We start from the raw sequence: 11,473 nt of genomic DNA on the forward strand, positions 1-11,473 counted from the left end.
CTCGGTCCTTACTCTCTCTGTTTTCATCTCTCTTCCCTCGGTCCTTACTCTCTCTGTTTTCATCTCTCTTCCCTCGGTCCTTACTCTCTCTGTTTTCATCTCTCTTCCCTCGGTCCTTACTCTCTCTGTTTTCCTCTCTCTTCCCTCGGTCCTTACTCTCTCTGTTTTCATCTCTCTTCCCTCGGTCCTTTCTCTATTTTCTGTCTTGTTTTGGTAAATTCAGTTGTTCGGATGTATGGATCAGTGAGTGTAATGTAGTGTGAAGTTGCCCCTAGACGCTGATCTTGGGTCAGCTTAGTATTTCCCCCACTAATGGTTAAGGTTAGAATTGAGTGAGTGGAAGCTGATCCTAGATCTGTGTGTGTTCTTCTCGGCTTGGCTCTTCTATTCAGCTACTTCCATCTCTCCTCTCCAGGTTCCTCTGCCTCTTTTAGCCTCCCAAACTCTGGGGACATGTTCATGAGCATGCAGAGTCTGAATGGGGCCTCTTACCAGGGGGCTCAAGTCGGAGCTAATGTGCAGTCACAGGTAGGTCAGGGTGAGAGGTCAGGAAGAGAGGTCAGGGTTCAAGGCTCATTGAAGGGTCACATACTATTGACTGTACTAGGTTTGGGGTCAATACCATTTTTTAATTGGAGTCATTCCATTAATTTGAATAACAGAGACAATTTGGCCTTCACTTTCTCTGAGGATTTCCTTGAATTCATGGAATGATTTTGAGTTTTAATGAGATTGGACTTAAACTCAAAATAGTAGCAATTCATTGGTAGTGCACTGGTAATGTCCAGTCTAGGTATAGTAGGACATTATACTGTAGGTTATGTAGCTTGATTATTTATTATCTTAGAAGGTATTAATCAGGTGTAAGACATGTGGCTTTAGATATTATAGACCTTTTTACATATTTCTGCATTTCTATATGACAGTATATTGTAGATTATAGGTACTGTTTCTGAGCAATATTTTATAAGGTAGAGCGTCTGGCTTTGACTTGAGCTCTTGGGCAGGGATTCCCCACTTTCTTTACTTTACTGTCCAATGTTTGTTCTTGACTCTACTGTCCCATGTCTGTTCTTTACTGTCCCATGTCTGTTCTTTACTGACCCATGTCTGTTCTTTACTGTCTCATGTCTGTTCTTTACTGTCCCATGTCTGTTCTTTACTGTCCCATGTCTGTTCTTTACTGTCCCATGTCTGTTCTTTACTGTCCCATGTCTGTTCTTTACTGTCTCATGTCTGTTCTTTACTGTCTCATGTCTGTTCTTTACTGTCTCATGTCTGTTCTTTACTGTCTCATGTCTGTTCTTTACTGTCCCATGTCTGTTCTTTACTTTACTGTCCCATGTCTGTTCTTTACTGTCCCATGTCTGTTCTTTACTGTCCCATGTCTGATCTTTACTGTCCCATGTCTGTTCTTTACTGTCTCATGTCTGTTCTTTACTGTCTCATGTCTGTTCTTTACTGTCTCATGTCTGTTCTTTACTGTCTCATGTCTGTTCTTTACTGTCTCATGTCTGTTCTTGACTTTACTGTTCCATGTCTGTTCTCTACTGTCCCATGTCTGTTCTTTACTGTCCCATGTCTGTTCTTTACTGTCCCATGTCTGTTCCCTACTGTTCCATGTCTGTTCTTTACTGTCCCATGTCTGTTCCCTACTGTTCCATGTCTGTTCTTTACTGTCCCATGTCTGTTCTTTACTGTCTCATGTCTGTTCTTTACTGTCCCATGTCTGTTCTTTACTGTCTCATGTCTGTTCTTTACTTTACTGTCCCATGTCTGTTCTTTACTGTCCCATGTCTGTTCTTTACTGTCCCATGTCTGTTCTTTACTGTCCCATGTCTGTTCTTTACTGTCCCATGTCTGTTCTTTACTTTACTGTCCCATGTATGTTCTTTACTGTCACATGTCTGTTCTTTACTTTACTGTCCCATGTCTGTTCTTTACTTTACTGTCCCATGTCTGTTCTTTACTGTCCCATGTCTGTTCTTTACTGTCCCATGTCTGTTCTTTACTTTACTGTCCCATGTCTGTTCTTTACTGTCCCATGTCTGTTCTTTACTGTCCCATGTCTGATCTTTACTGTCCCATGTCTGTTCTTTACTGTCTCATGTCTGTTCTTTACTGTCTCATGTCTGTTCTTTACTGTCTCATGTCTGTTCTTGACTTTACTGTTCCATGTCTGTTCTCTACTGTCCCATGTCTGTTCTTTACTGTCCCATGTCTGTTCTTTACTGTCCCATGTCTGTTCCCTACTGTTCCATGTCTGTTCTTTACTGTCCCATGTCTGTTCCCTACTGTTCCATGTCTGTTCTTTACTGTCCCATGTCTGTTCTTTACTGTCTCATGTCTGTTCTTTACTGTCCCATGTCTGTTCTTTACTGTCTCATGTCTGTTCTTTACTTTACTGTCCCATGTCTGTTCTTTACTGTCCCATGTCTGTTCTTTACTGTCCCATGTCTGTTCTTTACTGTCCCATGTCTGTTCTTTACTGTCCCATGTCTGTTCTTTACTTTACTGTCCCATGTATGTTCTTTACTGTCACATGTCTGTTCTTTACTTTACTGTCCCATGTCTGTTCTTTACTTTACTGTCCCATGTCTGTTCTTTACTGTCCCATGTCTGTTCTTTACTGTCCCATGTCTGTTCTTTACTTTACTGTCCCATGTCTGTTCTTTACTGTCCCATGTCTGTTCTTTACTGTCCCATGTCTGTTCTTTACTGTCCCATGTCTGTTCTTTACTGTCCCATGTCTGTTCTTTACTGTCTCATGTCTGTTCTTTACTTTACTTTCCCATGTCTGTTCTTTACTGTCCCATGTCTGTTCTTCACTGTCCCATGTCTGTTCTTTACTGTCTCATGTCCGTTCTTTACTGTCCCATGTCTGTTCTTTACTGTCCCATGTCTGTTCTTTACTGTCTCATGTCTGTTCTTTACTGTCCCATGTCTGTTCTTTACTGTCTCATGTCTGTTCTTTACTGTCTCATGTCTGTTCTTTACTGTCTCATGTCTGTTCTTTACTGTCTCATGTCTGTTCTTTACTGTCCCATGTCTGTTCTTTACTTTACTGTCCCATGTCTGTTCTTTACTGTCCCATGTCTGTTCTTGACTTTACTGTTCCATGTCTGTTCTCTACTGTCCCATGTCTGTTCTTTACTGTCCCATTTCTGTTCTTTACTGTCCCATGTCTGTTCTTTACTTATTGTTCCATGTCTGTTCTTTACTGTCCCATGTCTGTTCTTTACTGTCCCATGTCTGTTCCCTACTGTTCCATGTCTGTTCTTTACTGTCCCATGTCTGTTCTTTACTGTCTCATGTCTGTTCTTTACTGTCCCATGTCTGTTCTTTACTGTCTCATGTCTGTTCTTTACTTTACTGTCCCATGTCTGTTCTTTACTGTCCCATGTCTGTTCTTTACTGTCACATGTCTGTTCTTTACTTTACTGTCCCATGTCTGTTCTTTACTGTCCCATGTCTGTTCTTTACTGTCCCATGTCTGTTCTTTACTGTCCCATGTCTGTTCTTTACTGTCCCATGTCTGTTCTTTACTGTCTCATGTCTGTTCTTTACTTTACTGTCCCATGTCTGTTCTTTACTGTCCCATGTCTATTCTTTACTGTTCCATGTCTGTTCTTTATTGTCCCATGTCTGTTCTTTACTGTCCCATGTCTGTTCCCTACTGTTCCATGTCTGTTCTCTACTGTCCCATGTCTGTTATTTACTTTACTGTTCCATGTCGGTTATTGACTTTACTGTCCCATGTCTGTTCTTTACTGTCCCATGTCTGTTCTTTACTGTCCCATGTCTGTGTCAGGCGGTCAGTGTGATGCAGTAGGACGAAGTCAGGCGCAGGACACAGAGCTAATCGAAAACGTACTTTACTCGTAGGTAACGTAAATAACATAACCTCCACGCAGGGAGGAACAAACCCGCTCACCAGACGACAACCAAACATGAACAAACACGCACACAACACAGTGGGAGCCAAAGGGTTAAATAGGAAAACAAATCATAGACATAATGGGAACCAGGTGTGTACAATGAAGACAAAACAAGTAGAACACAGAAACATAGATCGGTGGCAGCTAGTACTCCGGTGACGACGAACGCCGAAGCCTGCCCGAGCAAGGAGGAGGAGCAACCTCGGCTGAATCCGTGACAGTACCCCCTTGACGCGCGGCTCCAGCCGTGCGCCGACACCGGCCTCGGGGACGGCCAGGAGGACGCAGCGCAGGGCGAGTTGAATGACGACTGTGGAAATCCCTCAACATGGAGGGATCGAGGCTGTCCCTCCTAGGGACCCAGCACCGTTCCTCCGGACCGTACCCCTCCCACTCCACGAGATACTGCAGACCCCCCACCCGACGCCTCGAATCCAGGATGGAACGGACCGAGTACGCCGGTGCACCCTCAATGTCCAGTGGGGGCGGAGGAACCTCCCGTATCTCAGACTCCTGGAGTGGACCAGCTACCACCGGCCTGAGGAGAGACACATGGAACGAGGGGTTAATACGATACTCAGGAGGAAGCTGTAACCTATAACAAACCTTGTTCAATCTCCTCTGGACTTTAAATGGACCAACAAACCGCCGACCCAGCTTCCGGCAGGGCAGGCGAAGGGGCAGGTTTCGGGTTGAGAGCCAGACCCGGTCCCCCGGTGCATACACCGGGGCCTCACTGCGGTGGCGGTCGGTGCTCGCCTTTTGTCGCCTGATGGCCCGTTGCAGGCGTACATGGGCAGCGTTCCAGGTCTCCTCCGAGCGCCGAAACCATTCATCCACCGCAGGTGCCTCGATCTGGCTCTGATGCCAAGGTGCCAGGACCGGCTGATAACCTAGTACACACTGGAATGGAGACAGGTTAGTGGAGGAGTGGCGGAGGGAGTTTTGGGCCATCTCTGCCCAGGGGATGAAAACCGACCACTCCCCCGGCCGGTCCTGGCAATAGGACCGCAGAAACCTACCCACATCCTGGTTTACTCTTTCCACCTGCCCATTACTCTCGGGGTGAAACCCTGAGGTAAGGCTGACCGAGACGCCCAGACGTTCCATGAACGCCCTCCAGACCCTTGAGTTGAACTGGGAACCCCGATCAGACAATATATCCTCAGGTACCCCGTAGTGCCGGAAGACGTGTGTAAATAGGGCCTCCGCAGTCTGTAGGGCCGTAGGGAGACCGGGCATAGGAATGAGACGGAAGGACTTAGAAAACCAATCCACAACGACCAGGATCGTGGTGTTCCCTTGAGACGGGGGAAGGTCCGTTGTGGAATGGGTAGGGGTTGTAATTTCCCTCTGGGCAGGTGTCTAAGTGCCTTACACTGGGCGCACACCGAGCAGGAGGAAACATAAACCCTCACGTCCTTGGCTAAAGTGGGCCACCAGTACTTCCCACTAAGACAGTGCACTGTCCGACCGATGCCTGAGGAGGGTGACGTGTGAGGCCAATAGATCAATCGATCGCGGACCTCTAACGGCACGTACATACGACCCTCTGGACACTGGGGGGAGTGGGCTCTGTACGTATCGTCCGCTCGATGTCCGCGTCAACCTCCCACACCACCGGTGCCACCAGACACGACGCCGGAAGTATGGGAGTGGGCTCAATGGACCTCTCCTCTGTGTCATACAGTCGGGACAGGGCGTCGGCCTTAACGTTCTGGGAACCTGGTCTGTATGAAAGGGTGAACACAAAACGAGTGAAAAACATGGCCCACCTTGCCTGGTGAGGGTTCAATCTCCTCGCCGCCCGGATGTACTCCAGATTGCGGTGGTCAGTCAAAATGAGAAAAGGGTGTTTAGCCCCCTCAAGCCAATGCCTCCCCACTTTCAGAGCTTTAACCACAGCTAACAGCTCCCGGTCCCCCACATCATAGTTGCGCTCCGGCGGGCTGAGATCTTCGAAAAGAAAGCACAGGGGCGGAGTTTTGGTGGTGTACCCGAGCGCTGAGACAGTACAGCTCCTATCTCAGCCTCGGATGTGTCTACCTCTACCGTGAATTCTAAGGAGGGATCCGAATGAGCCAGCACTGGAGCCGAGGTAAACATGTCTTTCAGGTGACCAAACGCCCTGTCTGCCTCGGCTGACCACTGCAGTCGCACCGGTCCCCCCTTCAGCAAGGAGGTAATGGGAGCCGCTACCTGACCAAAGCCCCGGATAAACCTCCGGTAGTAGTTGGCAAACCCTAAGAATCGCTGCACCTCCTTAACCGTGCTTGGAGTCGGCCAATTACGCACGGCCGAAATGCGGTCAATCTCCATCTCCACCCCTGACGTGGACAGGCGGTGCCCTAGGAAGAAGACTGACTTTTGAAAAAACAGACATTTCTCCGCCTTGACGAACAGGTCATGTTCCAACAGTCGACCAAGCACCTTGCGCACCAGGGACACATGCTCGGCTCGTGTAGCGGAGTAGATGAGAATATCATCTATATACACCACTACACCCTGTCCGTGCAGGTCCCTGAAAATCTCATCAACAAAGGATTGGAAGACTGATGGAGCGTTCATCAACCCGTATGGCATGACGAGGTACTCATAGTGCCCAGATGTGGTACTAAACGCCGTCTTCCACTCATCTCCCTCCTGGATACGCACCAGGTTGTACGCGCTTCTGAGATCCAATTTTCTGAAGAAGCGCGCCCTGTGCAATGACTCCGTCATACTAGCAATGAGCGGTAGTGGATAACTGTACTTGACAGTGATCTGATTGAGACCCCGGTAGTCAATGCACGGGCGTAAACCTCCATCCTTCTTCTTCACAAAAAAGAAACTCGAGGAGACAGGTGAAATGGATGGCCGAATGTATCCCTGCCCCAGAGATTCGGAGACATATGTTTCCATAGCCGCCGTCTCTTCCTGTGACAGGGGATACACGTGACTCCTGGGAAGTGCTGCGTCTACCTGGAGATTTATTGCACAATCCCCGTGTTGATGGGGTGGTAATTGAGTCGGCGAGAGCCAAATCGGCATATTCGGGGGGGAATGTGCATGGTGGAGACCTGGTTTGGACTTTCCACCGTAGTTGCCCCTATGGAAACACCTCCCCGAGCACTGACTTGACCATCCCTTGAGAGCCCTCTGTTGCCATGAAATCGTGGGGTCATGAGAAGTTAACCAGGGAAGCCCCAACACCACTGGAATCTCAGGAGAAGATAGAGACTAATTTTCTCCTCATGACCCTCCTGCGTCTTCATCCAGAGTGGAGCTGTGACTTCCCTAATCAGGCCTGACCCTAAAGGGCGACTATCTAATGCATGTACAGGGAAGGGCACATCAACAGGAACAGTAGGAATCCCTAAACTACGAGAAAACTGACAATCAATAAAGTTCCCAGCTGCGCCTGAATCTACGAGCGCCTTATGCTGGGAATGAGGGGAAAACTCTGGAAATACGACATCAATGCACATATGCGCAACAGGGAGCTTTGGTTGAGTCGGGTGCCTACTCACCTGAGACGGTCCACCAGTGCTCTGCCTACTGCCTCGACTCCCTAAAGACCCTCCCCAGCACGACCAGCAGTGTGTCCTCTGCGGCCACAGTTGGTGCAGGAGATGGCCCTTTTTGTGCAGCACCTCCGAGCTCCATAGGGGTAGGGTCGGAGGTGCTGGGGGATGGAATGGACGGCTCCTGATCTGGACGTCCACGGGTCGCCAACAGGTTATCCAGCCTTATCGACATATCCACCAGTTGGTCCAGGGTAAGGGTGGTGTCCCTGCAGGGTAAGGGTGGTGTCCCTGCAGGCCAGTTCCCGACAAACGTCTTCCCGTAGGCTGCATCGGTAATGGTCGATCAGGGCCCTCTCATTCCATCCTGCGCTGGCAGCCAGAGTCCTGAAGTCCAGTGCAAATTCCTGTGCGCTCCTCTTCCCCTGTCTGAGGTGAAATAGACGTTCCCCCGCCGCTCTCCCCTCCGGTGGATGATCGAATACCGCCCGAAATCCTCATAGCCTACTGACACTGCGTCTATTCCTCCCCACTCGGCGTTGGCCCACTCGAGCGCTCTCCCCGACAGACAGGAGATGAGGGCAGACACGCTCTCGTATCCCGAGGGAGCCGGGTGGATGGTAGCCAGGTAGAACTCTACCTGGAGCAGAAAACCCTGGCACCTGGCAGCTGTACCATCGTATGCCCTCGGGAGCAAGAGCCGAATCCCACTGGACCCAGGTGACGAAGGGGTGGACAGCGGTGTGGGTGGTTGTGTAGTTGGAGGAGGTGTAGGATAACCACCTCTCTCCCATTGCTCCATGGTGTTCAACACGCGCTCCATGGCGGTGCCGAGATTCTGGATCATGGTCGCCTGCTGTTGGACACGTTCCTCCATTGATCCGTACGAAAGGAATGTACCTGCTGACTCCATTTATGGTGCGTGTTTCTGTCAGGCGGTCAGTGTGATGCGGTAGGACGAAGTCAGGCGCGGGACACAGAGCTTATCGAAAACGTACTTTACTCGTAGGTAAACAAACCCACTCACCAGGCGACAACCAAACATGAACAAACACGCACACAACACAGTGGGAGCCAGAGGGTTAAATAGGAAAACAAATCATAGACATAATGGGAACCAGGTGTGTACAATGAAGACAAAACAAGTAGAACACAGAAACATAGATCGGTGGCAGCTAGTACTCCGGTGACGACGAACGCCAAAGCCTGCCCGAGCAAGGAGGAGGAGCAGCCTCGGCTGTATCCATGACAGTCTGTTCTTTACTTTACTGTCCTATGACTGTTATTTTCTTTACTGTCCCATGTCTGTTCTTTACTGCCCATGTCTGTTCTTTACTGTCCCATGTCTGTTCTTTACTGTCACATGTCTGTTCTTTACTGTCCCATGTCTGTTCTATACTGTCACATGTCTGTTCTTTATTTTACTGTCCCATGTCTGTTCTTTACTGTCCCACGTCTGTTCTTTACGTTTCTGTCCCATGTCTGTTCTTTACGTTTCTGTCCCATGTCTGTTTTTACTGTCCCATGTCTGTTCTTTACTGTCCCATGTCTGTTCTTTACTGTCCCATGTCTGTTCTTTACGTTTCTGTCCAATGTCTGTTCTTTACTGTCCCATGTCTGTTATTTAGTTTACTGTTCCATGTCTGTTCTCTATTGTTCCATGTCTGTTCTATACTGTCACATGTCTGTTCTTTTCTTTACTGGGGACAGCAAAGAACAGACATGGGACAGTAAAAAACAGACATGGGACAGCAAAGAACAGACATGGGACAGTAAAGAACAGACATGGGACAGCAAAGAACAGACATGGGACAGTAAAGAACAGACATGGGACAGTAAAGAACAGACATGGGACAGTAAGGTAAAGAACAGACATGGGACAGTAAAGAACAGACATGGGACAGTAAAGAACAGACATGGTACAGTAACGTAAAGAACAGACATGGGACAGTAAAGAACAGACATGGGACAGTAAAGAACAGACATGGGACAGTAAAGAACAGACATGGGACAGTAAAGAACAGACATGGGACAGAAACGTAAAGAACAGACATGGGACAGAAAAGAACATACATGGGACAGTAAAGAACAGACATGGGACAGAAACGTAAAGAACAGACATGGGACAGTAAAGAACATACATGGGACAGTAAAGAACAGACATGGGACAGTAAATAACAGACATGGGACAGTAAGGTAAAGAACAGACATGGGACAGTAAAGAACAGACATGGGACAGTAAAGAACAGACATGGTACAGTAACGTAAAGAACAGACATGGGACAGTAAAGAACAGACATGGGACAGTAAAGAACAGACATGGGACAGTAAAGAACAGACATGGGACAGTAAAGTAAAGAACAGACATGGGACAGTAAAGAACAGACATGGGACGGTAAAGAACAGACATGAGACAGTAAAGAACAGACATGGGACAGTAAAGAACAGACATGGGACAGTAAAGAACAGACATGGGACAGTAAGGTAAAGAACAGACATGGGACAGTAAAGAACAGACATGGGACAGTAAAGAACAGACATGGGACATAACGTAAAGAACAGACATGGGACAGTAAAGAACAGACATGGGACAGTAAAGAACAGACATGAGACAGTAAAGAACAGACATGGGACAGTAGAGAACAGACATGGGACAGTAAAGAACAGACATGGGACAGTAAAGAACAGACATGGGACAGTAAAGAACAGACATGAGACAGTAAAGAACAGACATGGGACAGTAAAGAACAGACATGGGACAGTAAAGTAAAGAACAGACATGGGACAGTAAAGAACAGACATGAGACAGTAAAGAACAGACATGGGACAGTAAAGAACAGACATGGGACAGTAAAGAACAGACATGAGACAGTAAAGAACAGACATGGGACAGTAAAGAACAGACATGGGACAGTAAAGAACAGACATGGGACAGTAAAGAACAGACATGGGACAGTAAAGAACAGACATGAGACAGTAAAGAACAGACATGGGACAGTAAAGAACAGACATGGAACAGTATAGAACAGACATGAGACAGTAAAGAACATACATGGGACAGTAAAGTAAAGAACAGACATGGGACAGTAAAGAACAGACATGGGACAGTAAAGAACAGACATGAGACAGTAAAGAACAGACATGAGACAGTAAAGAACAGACATGGGACAGTAAAGAACAGACATGAGACAGTAAAGAACAGACATGGGACAGTAAAGTAAAGAACAGACATGGGACAGTAAAGAACAGACATGGGACAGTAAAGAACAGACATGGGACAGTAAAGAACAGACATGGAACAGTAGGGAACAGACATGGGACAGTAAAGAACAGACATGGGACAGTAAAGAACAGACATGGGACAGTAGAGAACAGACATGGAACAGTAAAGTCAAGAACAGACATGGGACAGTAAAGAACAGACATGGGACAGTAAAGAACAGACATGGGACAGTAAAGAACAGACATGGGACAGTAAAGAACAGACATGAGACAGTAGAGAACAGACATGGAACAGTAAAGTCAAGAACAGACATGGGACAGTAAAGAACAGACATGGGACAGTAAAGAACAGACATGGGACAGTAAAGAACAGACATGATACAGTAAAGAACAGACATGAGACAGTAAAGAACAGACATGGGACAGTAAAGAACAGACATGGGACAGTATAGAACAGACATGAGACAGTAAAGAACAGACATGAGACAGTAAAGAACAGACATGGGACAGTAAAGAACAGACATGGGACAGTAAAGAACAGACATGAGACAGTAAAGAACAGACATGGGACAGTAAAGAACAGACATGGGACAGTAAAGAACAGACATGGGACAGTAAAGAACAGACATGGGACAGTAAAGAACAGACATGAGACAGTAAAGAACAGACATGGGACAGTAAAGAACAGACATGGGACAGTAAAGTAAAGAACAGACATGGGACAGTAAAGAACAGACATGAGACAGTAAAGAACAGACATGGGACAGTAAAGAACAGACATGGGACAGTAAAGAACAGACATGAGACAGT

The 11,473-nt window shown here is 47.3% G+C and overlaps 1 protein-coding gene across 3 annotated transcripts in view; it reads left to right on the top strand.

Moving 5' to 3' along the window:
- LOC121581927 (pre-B-cell leukemia transcription factor 3) overlaps nucleotides 1-11,473 on the top strand; it is a 116,578-nt gene that overhangs the window by 97,703 nt on the left and 7,402 nt on the right. For 2 of the 3 annotated variants that reach the window (XM_041897334.2, XM_041897335.2), the window contains one exon: nucleotides 416-528. The exons of the other annotated variant lie outside the window; for it this stretch is intronic. In XM_041897334.2, the coding sequence (XP_041753268.1) occupies nucleotides 416-528 (113 nt within the window). The remainder of the gene's footprint in view (nucleotides 1-415; nucleotides 529-11,473) is intronic. 3 annotated transcript variants of the gene reach the window in all.

Source organism: Coregonus clupeaformis, chromosome 15 (genome assembly GCF_020615455.1).
Source record: "Coregonus clupeaformis isolate EN_2021a chromosome 15, ASM2061545v1, whole genome shotgun sequence".
NCBI lineage: Eukaryota > Metazoa > Chordata > Actinopteri > Salmoniformes > Salmonidae > Coregonus > Coregonus clupeaformis.